Genomic DNA, 14,914 nt, shown 5'->3' on the forward strand with positions numbered 1-14,914 from the left:
CAAGCCGCCGTCAAGGCATTTAGAATCGTATTTGAATTTTTATAAACGCTCGAGAAACGCTCAACGCTTGACGCGCGCGCGTTTGTTTGCTGCTAAAGAATTCGTTCAAAGAAGAAGAAAACGAAGCCACGTTTTGTGCTGTGTTTTTTAACGTGGGCGTGCTTAAAATGAATTATATACACATATATATTTAAACAAAAAAAAAAAAAAAAAAAAACGAAGCAATTTTCAAGTCAGGTGACTCGCTGAGCTGGCTTAAACTGCTGTGCAACAAACTGTGTGAAGACTAAACACAAAAAAAAATTATAAAATATATATAATATATAAACACAACAATAAATGCAACCACATAACCGCATCGAGTGCGAAAAAAGTGAAAGTCTCGCTATATGGCATAAATAATAGGAGTTATCAAACGTTTAAACAGGGTGCAACTTGGTGCTAACAATAGGCAACCCAACTGCCTCAACTGTGACCATTGTGCGATTCTAAAAGGCCAACAGGCCAACAAAAAACCAAATAAGCAACAAATACAACAACAACAAATAATCAACAAAAATTCATATTCAATATCGAACAATCGGATTGTGCAAAAGTCTGCAGCGGAAACTGTTATTGTGTTATATGTTGTTGTTGCCGTTGTGATTGTTGATTCTGCAACACACACATAGTCCGACATTACATAATTGTCAAAGAGTTGTAAAAACAACAACAAACCACAACAACAACAACAACAACAACAATCGGCATTTATTACAACAATTTCGTGTTCAATCTGCGCAACAAAAGGCTAGCAAAAACTTTTCGACTTTTGTTGCCTTTGTTTGGATTACAAAAATATATTTCACAGCCACGCTCGCATAAATTGCAATTGCAATTGCATAAAGAAAAGGTTTGTACGAATCGCCTTCGTTTTTTTTTTTTTTTGGGGAGGGGGGATTTGATTTGACGGAGTTGCAACAATCTATTGATTTGACCGCATTATTTTGATATTCATTTTTGTCAGCTGACATTGCAACATTTCCATCAATGAGACCGAAGTAGTTGTTGTTAATTATGACAGATTGCAACAACTTGAGTCGATCTGCGAATATAGTTCCAGAGAGATCTATGCCTGAATGGGCGCTCTTAAAGTCTTAACTTATGTTTTATTAAAATAATTGGATATTCTGAGCTCAGAAAACAAAAAATTTATTGCTTGGGTTTTTACACAGGATTGCTTTTCCTTAAATTCCTACGAAAAATTTTTCTATTCATGCCAACCTTGTATAAGTTAATAAAGTTGTATAAAGAAGTTATTCTTTATCCTTAGACTAGTAAATTCATTGATCCCAAAATTTAAGCAAAGGCATGCCTACATATTCCCTGTTCCAAGTTGATTACCTTAACTTATTTAAACAGTAAGAGAATCTTGCGTATTATTCAAAAATGCCCAAAAAACAACCTAAGCTGTCTGTCTATATCTACATATCATGATATCACCACATTTAGCTCTTTCCATTTTTTCTCCAGAACTTAAACTCCTTTCACTTAATATATGCTCTTAGAAGGTTTCTTTTAATTTTGAGACATATTCAACTTATTTCTTCAAGCGCTTGATTTGGCTAAAAGGCTTTTATCAAACGTGTTCTCCCCCGCCGACGGCACACGCCCCCAGGATGTTTACCCAATTTAGTTGCTATAGCATCCGATTAGGCATGCATATTGGTTTTACTGGCACGCCCCCGGCCACACACAAACACTAGTAGCTGTTGACAATTCCGGCCCATTAAGCATTGGTTGAATGAAACCTCCTGAAAGGTAATCAAAAATAAAACTTGGAGAACGCCCAACGAGGCGAAGAGCTCAAACAAAAGCTGTTCCATCAGCGCCTTTTACGAGCTACGGAAATATTATAAAGCCGTATATGTGAACAAAGTCCAACACCTTTTAGGCCGTTGTCGCTTAATTGCTGGTGACAGACGGCACACACACAAACACACACACATACACACACACGCGCACAGCAAACAAAACGCAAGGCAAATCGAATAATATTTTTATAGACATTTAACAACAATGCGGCCAAGCCAAGCAAAACATGCAGGCAACTTGGCTAAGAACAGAAGAGACAAACAACAAGCCCAAAAATGATAAGTAAACAGTTAACACACACACACACACGCACACCTGCATAGCTAAATTACAACCAAACTGTTACCAAAAAAAAAAAAAGAACGAATTAAATGCCAGGCCTAAAATAACAGGCTAAGGCCTAGAAAAAACATGGCCAAACAGTCATGTTCCCTCTGTGTGTGTGTGTGTGTGTGTGTGTGTGTGTGTGTGTTGGCCAGAAAATGGTCGCAATGGAATGTATTTTGTAACCAATCGTAAGAATAACATTGAGAAAGAATTGTTCCAGCCATACGGCCCGTTTATTTATTCTAATTTTCTGACCCTACTCAAGTGCCAGCCGCAAAGGTCGTGAGCGTCGTCGCAGCACTTGAGCGGACCCGACCAAGTTTTTTGTTCCTTATTTTTCCCATTTTTTTTTTATCTAGATATGGTCTGGTCGAGTGCCTGGTTTTGTGTTGCGCCCACCAGTTTCTTGCGACCGTTTGAGCCACATATTCATATTTATTATTTAGTTTGTCGAGCTACCACTTTTGGACACAACCTTTCGTGGAACTGAAGGCGATGTTAAGTAGTAATTACTGATATGCTGTAGACTCCCATTTCCCATTTTGTTATGCCCTACAATAGCCCAATGCAAATATTTAACTTTGGTCAATATGTTGTGGCCCATTCCGTTCTCAGCCATTGTAAGCGATACAGAAGCTTTGGAATAGTTATTTGATTGAGCTGTGTAATATGCAGGTAGACAGCAGCTCCAATTCTTGGTAGATCCTGGGAACTAGCAGAGCTTGAGCACTATTCGAATCAGCGATTGCCGCCCTGTTTTCCAGAAAACGATTGGAATCTTTATCGATATCATGTGTTTGGCATATCGAAATTAGTTGTAGGTTCTCTGGATAGCAAATCTCGGGTATTATATGAGCTAGAGACGCCTAAGTTGTAGGCTTTCGAGTATATATATATCCAGCATATGTTACAGATGTTACAAAACCGAAGTTAATCAAGCACTGGGTACTGGGCATCAGCTAGTCGGGCATGCCCGACTCGAGCACCTTTCGCTTGTTTGCCTCATATTTATATTTCTGCATTTCGAACTCGGAGCTCGGAGCTGTCAAAACGAATCATAAATTAAGCATTTACTTGGAATTGACTTTTCCGTACAGTTTTCGGCCATTTTCTCAGCTGCTTCCGTCAGTTTACAGGCATCTCTGTGATCTTTAGATATTTATGATTAATGATTGTTGCACTCTGGTTTATTTATCTTGTTGATCTTTTTGATTTGCAATCATATTCCACTGGGAGGTGCTACTGTTTATTTTGCTTTGAGTTCAGTTTTGTTGCTTCTCTTGGGATATTATGCATATAGTTTTTGCTAAATTGATGACACTCTGGAGAGTTTTGGCTGGCATCAAAATATTTTCGTATATTTACAAATGTTTTACAAAATTGTAGAAAGGAAAGTAAAGTGGTTTTGTCTCTAATGCCCGGTTTTTTTTTTTTCCTATCATATTATTCAATTGATTTGTGCCCGAAGATGACTTGACTTAAATGCCTATTCTTGCCACCCACAGGTGAATACATACGCTTGCCACTGGATGAGCTGCTCAACGACGTGCTGCAACTGTCTCCCTTTCCACTTGTAGACGACGTGGTAAGTTCTGTGCCCGCAACGTCTTTGGTCGAGGCTCTGTCTAAACTGCGAACTTTCTCTCGAAATGTTTTAGCTAAGCAACGATTCGGTTGCATCCACATCGCAGGCCGCTGCTGCAGCTGCTGCTGCCGCATTGACTAGCAAACCAGCGACGCGTATTGTCTCCGAAACTGGTGAGGATTTGGCCTTTGCTGAGCAGGAGTCGATCGATAAGGATAACGAGGCCAGTTACTCGGCCAGCGATTTTGAGGATCTGCAGGACTCTGTGGGCTCGCCCCTGTTCGATTTAGATGACGAGGCCAAAAAGGAATTAGACGAAATGCTACAATCAACCGCACCGCCCTACCATCACGGCCATCCCCATGCCCATACGCACCATCATCCGGCCCATCATCATGCCCATCATGCCCATCATGCGGCCGCCGCGGCAGCGCATCAGCGCGCCGTTCAGGCCAGCGCCAACTATGCCAACACCATGGGCAGTGGACCGGCCAGCGCCTTCCAGCGTCAGCCGCCTAGCTCGGCGGGCTATCATCATCATGGCCATCATCAGGTAAGCCCCCAAATAAATGCAACTCTTATCCTGCGAGAACCCGGTGCGGATGCGCGTTTTTTAAGTGCTCGCATCCGTTGTGCCCAGCCCCATCTCTTTGTATATACACACACACATATATATATATATATAAGTATATATATATAAATATATATGTGTATATAATGTATATGTACGTGTACATTTAAAGCCATTCAAGGATCATTTGCACGTCGTTTTGGAGTGTTTTTCATCTTCTTGATTCATTTTTTTTTTTTTTTGCCCCGCTGCCTGCTGCTGCTTTGGACTTTTTTCTTCACGTGCTCCGTTCTCGAGCACTTGATCTTGGCTCGCATCATTGTTGTTATTCTTTTTCTTCTTTATTTCTTTTTGATTCTTTTTTAGCTGTTTGTACAAAGCTTCAAATCTGGTTGTATATATCCAAAACCCCTTGCCACACTCCACGCTCCATCCGCTGCCTTCATCCGTTCCGTTTCTCGTTTCAGCCACAAGTTCGTCAATCTGTGGCTTGTTGTTGGCTTTTGTTGTAACTGCCTCATCAAAACGATTGAGGCGACCACCGCATACATATGTACATATGTATCTGTGTACATATGTGCATTTCTTGTTGCCTCATCACAAAATTGTTGCTGTTGTTGTGGCTGCTGCTGCGGCTGTGCTCCTCTTCAGCTGCGCTCAAGTCTTGTAAAGATTCTTTTTGGCTACGCTGCCCTCACGATGTGTCTGATTCTGTGTGTGAAGCTCTGTCTGGGCCTTGTTTCGTTTGTTTGCGCAGCTTGTATGCTCTGCTGGTGCTGAAAGTCCACACCGGCCCCTGCCCCTTTGCCCCCTGGCCCACATGCTGCCACCTATTGATATGATTTTGATTCGTTGCTGCAATACAACTATGCAAAATGTGACTCACACTCCAAATTAAGGCAGCAACTGTACCAAAGATATATATATATATATATTGCATGTGCTTTTGCAGTCGAGCATTATTGTAAATTGAATTCTCATGCATGGACTCTTCCAATTATAAAGTTCTCATGGAACTCTAAAGTCTCTCAGGTCTTGTAATTAACAATTTTTCGAACTAAATTTCAAAACTGCAATTGAAATAAATTTCAATATTTTACTTTTTACTAGCTACAATTTGCCAAAGTTTGGCCGTCTAGCCCTTTGTAAACAATTTATTTTAAGACTAGAAACTTTGAGCTTCCGATCAAATACTCGTCAGTAAAAGTGACAAATTTTTGTATTATTTATACATGTATATAAAGCTATAGTTCGAGTCACAAAAATTGAAGGCACGCCCACTTTCATCCTTTAGAAATAGTCTTAGCCTAAAAGTCTTATACCCTAACAGAGGGTATTACAATCTAGTCATGCAGTTTGTAACGCAAAGAAGCAGACATCTTCGACCTGTTAGAGTATATATATATTCTAGAAAGGGTATTAAATCTTTCGCATGCCAAGAATATCTCTACTTTCTCGATTCTTTTGGTGCTAGTCTCTGAATTATAAACATATATACTGTTATTTTGATTGCAACTAAGGCCTGTAAAATATCATCTCGCTCGCTTCCTTTCATTCAGTTTTCGATAAGAAATGTAGAAAAGTTAAAGTGCATGCATTTCTTGTAATATCTTCTGTGATCTTCTTGATCTATTTATTTGGGTGATATGTGTCTTCTAACAGCTTATAGTTTCTGGCCTAATCCCACCGCAAATCCAGCTAAACAAGTGCAGCAACAAGCGATCAAAACCGGCAAAACATGTGAATGAGCAAAGCCGTCTAAATAGTTAGCCTGGCTCTGTGGCACGCATCTAATGAACTCGAACAATGGCAGCTATTGAATAGATGCCAGGCTATCCACAGTTGACAAAGATACACTCGCACACACACACACACACACGCACAGCTGAGCAGTCATGAAGTCAGCGGCAATTGCTGTTAAGTCTTTTGCGTCGAGCCACACACAAAATGCCGCACGCTGTGGTCAGCCGCAACGGGGATTAGAGGTGAAACCGCGTACCCGAAGCCTAACCCTAACCCTAACCCCTATGCTACGTTTGATGTGACCCTTTGTTGTTGTTGTTGTTGTTTTCTTCTTCTTCTTCTTCTGTTTTCCTGAATGCACAGCGGGTTGCAGCGGCTACTTGTTCTGTTCGCTGCACTTGCAGCAAATCCATTTAATGAGCCAGATGATCTGTTTTTGGCTTTCGCAGGAAGCGCAACGGCAAATCCTGAAAAGCGGCAAAGGCGACGGCTTAACCGTCAGCTATCTTTCTCTCTCCCTCTCTCTCTCTCTCTCTCTCGCCGCCCTGTCGCTTTTGGGCAGCCAGTGTCATTAGGCGAGCGGCAGGCTTTAGTCACTCTGTCGATCTTGATTATGATTATGTAATACACGAGTGTGTGTGTGTGTGTGTGCAAAGTGTCAGCTTCCTGATAACATTTAATTTGCCATTTGTGCTCGTAACTAAACCTCTGGCTAAGCCCCTGCAGCCCCCGCCGTCCCGCCACTGTCTGCTAATTGCAATCACAATGCAAAAAAACAAAAGGGGGACTGAATACAAAAAACTTGGCTTAGCTCCGTGTTCATTAAAGCCGCTTTGTTGTTGTTGTTGCTGCAATGCGCCACTTGACTTTTCCGCGTGGCGAAGTGTTTATTGAATTCGGTGGCACTTGCCGCCAAGCCAGCCACTCCCCCCCCCCACCATCCCCTCCCTTCCGCCGCAAAAAACCCTATCCGCCCGCTCAGCTCGACGCCTTGATTGCAGCTTTGACTCGACTGCGGGCACTTCAATTGCTGCTGCTGCTGCTGCTGCAGTAGCCCCTGCAATTAAATCTCCATTTAGTAAGCGCGAATACAAAAAAAAAATGTATCTTTTAATGCCTGCAGCTCTGAGCGCCCCCCCTACATCCCGCACCCCCTTTTGCCCAACCCTGCGGCGCCTTAATCGCCGCGCGCAGCTTTAATTATGTGAATTTTAAATATTTACAAAAAGCTTAGCACAAAATCAGCGCAAAAAACTTTATTAATTATTTTACAGCATCTTCGAGATATATGTATGTATATATATATGTACAATTTTTTTTTGCTGCTCTTGAGATTTCTGCTTTTTGTACGTTTTTAATTCAATTTATGTAAACAGTTTGATGGCTGTCGCTGTCCTCTTGAGACTCGTTTCGCGCACACATAAATCAAATTAATGACAAAAAAAGCGCAAAAAAAAATGTAGTACTAGCAAAACAAAAAGAAAAACAGCAATCGATGTTAGCGAACAGAGACACAATCCCTCTAACTATCTGAGCTTGGCTTAAAACGTGAGATTTGGAATTTCCTTTTGGTGAAAGTTTTTTTTTTTTTTTTTTTTGAAATTTTCACATCAAGCAATAAGCTAATTGCTGATATACAGGTCTAATGACAAAGTTAATTAAAAGAAATATTGCGTTTAGACAAGCAAATATTTGTACAATTTCCTAGAACTTAAATCAATTTCGCATAGTCGAATAAATTGCGCAATAAATTGGCATAAGCTAAGCAATTTTAGAGGCTTAATTTCATTTAAAGAGAACTAATTACAAGATCTCTGGACATTCCGGCAAATGCCATTAAGTTGAAAGTTTTATGGAGATTTGCTAATAAGATTGTTGATATAAAATATTAAGGGTATTCACACCAAGAAAAGATAGCTTATATTAAGTGTGAATGGTTAAATAAAACACTCCTAAATATTTCAAAAGTAGCCTACTAATATAGAATTAGAGCTTTAAGACTAATAGAGCTTTCTTAAATTAAAGATTTCATAGAATTCCTTAAGTATTTATAGAGCTTCCTTTAGGCTTTTATAGAGCTTTTATTTCAATCTTTTAGATCTTTATTTAAGATTAAAGAGATCTTTTCTTTATGCATACTTGATCTTTATTCAAGTAACTATAAAGATTTCTTCGTGTTATTTGTCTTTTTTTTTTTTGCAAAGAACTTTATTCTTGAAAAAAGTTAACTATATTTAAGAAGTTACGATTTTTTTAATAATTAACAGTTCTTTCTTTCTTTCTTTTTTTTATTCGTTATGCTATAAATCACTTATCAATTACGAATATCGATAGGTTAGTAACTGGATATGGGATTGTCTGAGAAATATTAAGATATATTTATAAACTATATCCTAAACAAACAATCTAAACTCTTTGTCAACTAATCAAATGAATATTTATTGATGATTGATTAATTACGAGTGTGTATAAACGCTCTAATGCTAAGCTGCTTAGGTAATTAATTTATTTAGGCTTATAAATCCTTATAGTTCCGATCTGACAGCTACGTGCAACGGTATTCTGAGTGTTAAGTTTGACTGGAGCCTGAGCTAACGGCAAAAACTCTAATGAAAGCATACGGCAACGCCTCAAGACTTGTCTCTATGCATTTATAGCAGTGTCTTCATGTCTGTGTGTTTGTGAGTGTGTGTGTGACTGTGTGTGTGTGTGTGTGTGTGTGTGTGTGTACATTGTGAGACTGCTACCGTATCGAAGCCCCTGCAGTTGATTTGCTTTGCGTGTGAAACGCGACAAAACAATGGCCAGTGGCTGGCAAACTAACACCAGAAGTTAATGACAAGACAGTGACAATTGAAATTACACATACTCAGCACAACACACTCACACACACACACAACACATACACTCACACAGATTTACACGCTGCACATGCCAAAGTAAACGCCCCGTTTACCTGCCGTGGCGACTGGCTGCGGTTGTTGTTTTACCTGTTTGCTCAGGAGCGTGTTGAGGCATATATTAGATGTGCACACACAGCCTCTCTCTCACACACACACACACACACACACATGTCAAGTCTGAGCCGCATTCGCTTTGCTTTTGCATCTGTATCTCCAGCATGCGGCTGTATCTTTAGCTGTATCTGTATCTGTGGACTGTCAGTCAATGTTGTCTCGAGCCCAAATCTCACACGACAACTCAACGTCAAGGAGTCAAAGTCGCCGTCAACGGAACGTTCACCGGTTCGGTTCATTTCAGCTCAGTTCAGTTCAATTCGGTTCATTTCAATTCACTTAAATTCCGTTCGCTTCGCTTTGCTTCGTTTCAATTTGATTTATCTTCTTTCCTGTTGTTGTTGTTGTTCCATTTTACACCTACTCAGCCCTCGCGTCATATTTCGTTGTTAAAATTTATCTGCAACTCAATCTGAATGTCAATGCCGGCCGCATCCTCCAAGTGCATCAACGTCAGGGTTTGGGCCAGGTTTGATGGCTGGCGGCTTTTAGCGCTTAATTGCGGCGTTTAACAAATTGTTTCGAGGAACGCGCGAGAGTCCCTCAGTGCGAGTGTGTGTGTGTGTATCCGTGAGGTATGTGGTAATATATGTGCATATATTTTAGACTGGCGCCCACGCCTGGCTGTATGCAATACGAAGAGCTCTACTGGAATTAGTTAAGCAAATAAATAAACCAGATCGATAATTAAGAATAACAAAAGCTTCGACTAATGAAGTCGTCTCACAGCACGAACTGTCGATCACTTAGTTACAGATACAGATACAAATGCAGATAGAGATACAGATACAGATACAGATACTGTTGCTGTTGCTGTTGCTGATGCTGACTGAAAGGCAACCCAAATCGAATACGACCGCTGACTGCGGCACTTGTCAAATTGAACGATACGAATTTTTATTTCAATTCCATGTTGATCGATCTTCGGAGGCAACCCAACCAAGTCCCAACCAAAATCGCCAGATTGATACATTGTGCACGTTTTTTGGCTTAAAAGATTCGTCGGCCGGCGCGACGGACAAACAAACAACACACAAGTCAAGTTTTACTTGCAGCGCAATTTGAATTTAGTTTTTTCTTTTTTTGTATTTTTTTTTTTTATTTTTATCTGTTTTTTTTATTTTCGTGTCTTGTCTGCGGCTTATTGTTGCTTATTTCTAGAGAATTCCGTAAACGGAGTCTTGCATGATTGATCGCTTATTTATTAGTTTATTTCACAATGAGTCTTCCTCTCTCTCTCTCTCCATCTCTAAACCCATCTCATCTTGTTAATACATCAACAGTTTGGCGTAGCTTCTAATTTTCACACAAATTAATCATTTACTCCTTTTTTCCAGGGCCGCATGCCGCGCCTGAATCGCAGCGTCTCCATGGAGCGTCTACAGGATTTCGCCACCTACATGGGCATGGGCGTGGTCGGCGGCGTCTCCGATATGCCGCCCTATCCGCCGCACTATACCAGCTACTCGTACCAGAGTCCAGCCGTGCCACCCAGCGCCCAGCATGCCGCCCAATACGGCCAGACGGCTGCCACGTTGCCGCCACCACCGCCGCCGCCACCGCATCATGGCCATGGTCACGGCCACCATGCGGCCATGCTGCATGCCAATTCGACACTGGGCGATCTCTGCTCAGCGGCCGGCGGTCAGCCGCACTATGGTCACAACCTGGGCTCGGCGGTCTCCTCCAGCATGCATTTGACCAACTCCAGTCACGAGGTGGATGGCGCTGCTGCTGCCGCTGCAGCCGCTGCGGCCGCTGCCAGCAGCAACTACAAAATGGAACACGAGATGATGTATTATGCGGTAAGCGATCTGGGACCCAGCGATTGAATTATGAATTATGATTTTACACAGAGAGTGTTAACCGATTTGTTATTTCAGAACACTTCTTCGGACGTGAATCACACGGATGGTTTAATCAATTCGTTTTTCAACGATGAGGATCTTCACTTGATGGATATGACGGAGAGTAAGTGATCAATAACAATGACTCTCTTGCCATTTACAACTAGTTAATAAGCAGTAATCAGCTTGATCTGTATCTGCAGATACAGATACAGATACAGATACAGATACAGATACAGATACAGAAACAGATATAGTAGAATTTTTGTACTTTCTTTTGGTCTATCACGAAGCTAATCTCCTTTTGAACTATCAAAATTGGCAATTTGCAATAAATATTGTTTTATTGCTTTGCTTAACTTTTTTTTAATTTAATACAACTGGCATTTACCTGTGCAAAACTCAAGCTTTGAAAGCTTAAAGCTTGTCAAAAGCTTTACGAGTTATTTCTGTTATCTCTGAGCGTGCGAAAGAGTTGCTCACACATTAATCTAAATGTGTAAATATTTTGCGTTCTGAATATATAATTTTAACTAGTTACTAAATTACGTTTTCAGCAAATGTTATCGCTTTTTTTTTCAATTAAGATTTAATTATTTTACCTCTTATGGGCTGACCCTATAATTTTTTATTCAAATTTTAAAATATTTAAATATCAAAAGTTTTTTAATTATTAATTTCATTTGTTACTTTCAATTATGTATTCTTTACTTTTCGTTCAGTTATAAAATTAGACAAAGCTTTAAAAGCTTTTTATCAACATTACACTACGCCAAGCTCAGTAGTTCAGTTGTTTTAGTCAGTTTTCATAAAATTTCATAAAATACAAATATTTTAATTCAAATTTAATGCTATAAATTTGTCATACTAAAAAATACTTGAGTGTTTGTGACAGAAGCCAGGCCCCAAGTGTTTGAGTCACACCCACATGCGCTGCTGACTTGGCGTTCGGAGCTTTCACTCAAGAACATTGCTCAAGTTGCGCGACAGCATAACAAAAAAAAAGCGTGCGTAAGCTAAGCAACAACAACAACAACAACAACGTAAGAGAATTTCAAAACTGGCGAGCTTTTTTTTGACCGCCGCCTGCCGCTGTTGTTGCTGGCACATTTTGCTGTTAGCTCAGTCGTTGCTCTGCACTGCTTTGCCGTATTCTGATTAGCATAAAATTCGTGAAATTAGTTTAAATTTGAGTGAAGAACAACGCCTGCTCAGCGGTGCGAGCTCAATCGTCGCCACGTTCGGCTCTTTCCGACCGCTCGGCCCGCTCGTGTTTCGCGCTCAATTCAGGCAAAATTTTAAAATGAGCATGACAAAAGCAAAGCAACAAGAACACCGCACAATTCCGAGTCAATCAGTCGAACACGAACAATCGAATACGATAGTGAAGTAAATACATATGTACATATATTCAATGAAATAGTAATAATAAAAAATATAAAAAAAAAAAATTAGCAAACAATAATAGAAGCAGAAAAAAAAAAGAAAAGGAAAACGACTACGTGCTAGAAACGTGACAACACTCTTATACAATTAACATAAATTAATATGACTTATTGATAAATGAAACAATGACGCACTTGGCACATTAGGCAAACCCGAAAGCGGCACCAGAAACTGCACAACACACAAAAATTCATGCATACGTGATACACATACACATACGCACACATACATTCAAAATTGTGCGCACATGTATTGGTGCAACGCGAATTTAGAACGTTTGATGACGCGCGAGTAACGTATTTTTGTGGCAAAAAAAAAATTTAAATAAAATAAAACAAAATCGAAAATCATCGAGCAAACGAACACGAGAACACAGCCCCAAAAACGGCCGCCCAGACTAGACAATACGCAAATCAACAGGTGAGAGTAATGGGAAATATGTGTGAAAATGAGCAGAGCATATTTGATAGCGCCAGAGCAGCGCTGGCAATGGCAAAGGCAGCGTCAGCGGCATCGGCGCCCACTGTGAGTGCGGGTGGTGGCCGCCAGCGCAGTCGGTGTTTTATTTTTATGCTCAGGCGCGTACAAATCAAAAGCACAAAACCCATTTAAATATTTGCCGCGTAACAATTTTTTTCATTAGTCATGCTGCGCAACCAGCTCTGCTGCCGTTGCTGTTGCTGCTGCTGCTGCTGCTGATATCAGCAACGTTGCGCAGCGACAACGACAACGACAATGTTCTAAAGCGCGCTCTCTCATGCGCGCAACATCGTTTTCGCTCTCATGAGCGTCGCGCGCACACACACACACACACACACACACGCAGGCACACTACACGTACTCTCTCTAATGCGCGCTCAGCAAGTTTTGTTGCTGTTGCCGTTGGCTGTTTACTATTTTTAAACTGCTGAGTCATTTCATTCGAAGCAATAACGTTAAAGCACACAATATCAAAAACAAAAACAAAATACATTGCACGATATCGTTGAGTCGTTATATTCTAGCGCTCTCAATGTACGAATGTTTTTATTATGAACGCACTAATTGTTGCCGCGCCACCCTCTCGCACTCTTTCCCGCTCTCACTCTCTCTCTCTCTCTCTCTCTCTCTCTCTTTTTTGTCAATGCATTTTTGGCATAAAATGACAAAAAAAATACAAAAGAATTACGTTATTGGGTTACGTGTTTGCGTTTGCGACATTTTTAGACAAAGAGAGCAAGTGTGCGCATTATCTTGAGCGCGCAGCTAAAACGTGCAAAAGCTTTAACCGTTATCTCTATTAAACTTCCGTTATTAGTTAGACTTTTCAACATTTTTATTTTGCTTTTCTGTGGCATGTTCCTAGGGCGGGAATACGAACGTATTGCACTCTGCCCACTGATAACTTCGACCCACAATTTTGTATTGTATTTTGCCAAGTCATCAATGTTTATGGGCTTGACCTTGCCATGCCGGCAGACGTACTTATAGACTATAGTAAATAAGTACACATACATATATACACACATACATACATATGTATGTATGTGCACGTTTGCCCATTACAGGTTACCTTAATCAGCTCACATTTAAAATAATGAGCCAAAAATTGAGCTTAATTACTTGCCCTCAAATGTAACAATGATTGGGGCTTAACTGTGTAGGATATATGTATGTAAGCTGATGTCCTTTAGAGAGAGCTTTCACTGTCTGCATATACTTGCTGGCATTACCCGGCATTGCTCGTAAATATCGTGCATATGTGACATACTTATCCGAATGATATATATCGAAATGTAAATCTCAAGTTTTCTATATACATATATTCATTTGCCCTTACAAGCTTAAGCATAGTACATAAGATCACATGGTTCACCGAGCAAGGCGATAAGATTAGCTCAGACCCAAAAAATAGCGCTCAACAGACCTCTCTTGGTACATATAGATAGGTATATATATATATATATATGTCTGTGTGTGTGTGTGTGTGTACATACATTTAACTACCCTCAGACATTTCGCAATGTGCATGGCATGGAAAGTGAGACGTTCACAAAATTGGTAGACCTAGGAACCTGGGGACAGCCTAGAGATAGAGCTTGATATAGATAAGAAGCTACCGAGACAGACGATAAGCAATATGGTGGGAACACGTTAAATATATACTGCGACAATTTCTCATATACAAAAATATGCTGAATAAGCGAAAGGTGCAGAAAAAGCTAATCTATATAGATCAGGCAGCGATCCACACATACAGTGAAAGCTCGCTTGGATGAACAGCCAAAGCAAAATGAATATAGGGCAAACAAAGGGAAATCTCTAAAAATGATTCATATTTGTTAATCAAAATATTATATGAGAAAATTGAAAATTTTGAATATTTAGTTATTTGCATTATTTGCTGTTCGTTAGACGAGTTCGCACTGTACCATATATATATATATATATATTTTAATAGCTGTATTCATATTTAAATTTAACATTGAGAGCAACTTTTCTAATTTATAATGTTATTCTCTCTCTCTCTCTGTCTCTCTCTCTC

General features: G+C 40.1%; 1 protein-coding gene across 1 annotated transcript in view; it reads left to right on the top strand.

Annotated features, from left to right (window-relative positions):
- Positions 1–14,914, top strand: part of cnc (NFE2 like bZIP transcription factor cap-n-collar) — a 42,793-nt gene that overhangs the window by 24,016 nt on the left and 3,863 nt on the right. Inside the window, exons 6-9 of the mRNA XM_070207203.1 lie at positions 3,687–3,766; positions 3,840–4,319; positions 10,435–10,902; positions 10,981–11,068. Of these exons, the coding sequence (XP_070063304.1) occupies positions 3,687–3,766; positions 3,840–4,319; positions 10,435–10,902; positions 10,981–11,068 (1,116 nt within the window). The remainder of the gene's footprint in view (positions 1–3,686; positions 3,767–3,839; positions 4,320–10,434; positions 10,903–10,980; positions 11,069–14,914) is intronic.

This window comes from Drosophila virilis, chromosome 2, assembly GCF_030788295.1.
Source record: "Drosophila virilis strain 15010-1051.87 chromosome 2, Dvir_AGI_RSII-ME, whole genome shotgun sequence".
Classification (NCBI taxonomy): domain Eukaryota; kingdom Metazoa; phylum Arthropoda; class Insecta; order Diptera; family Drosophilidae; genus Drosophila; species Drosophila virilis.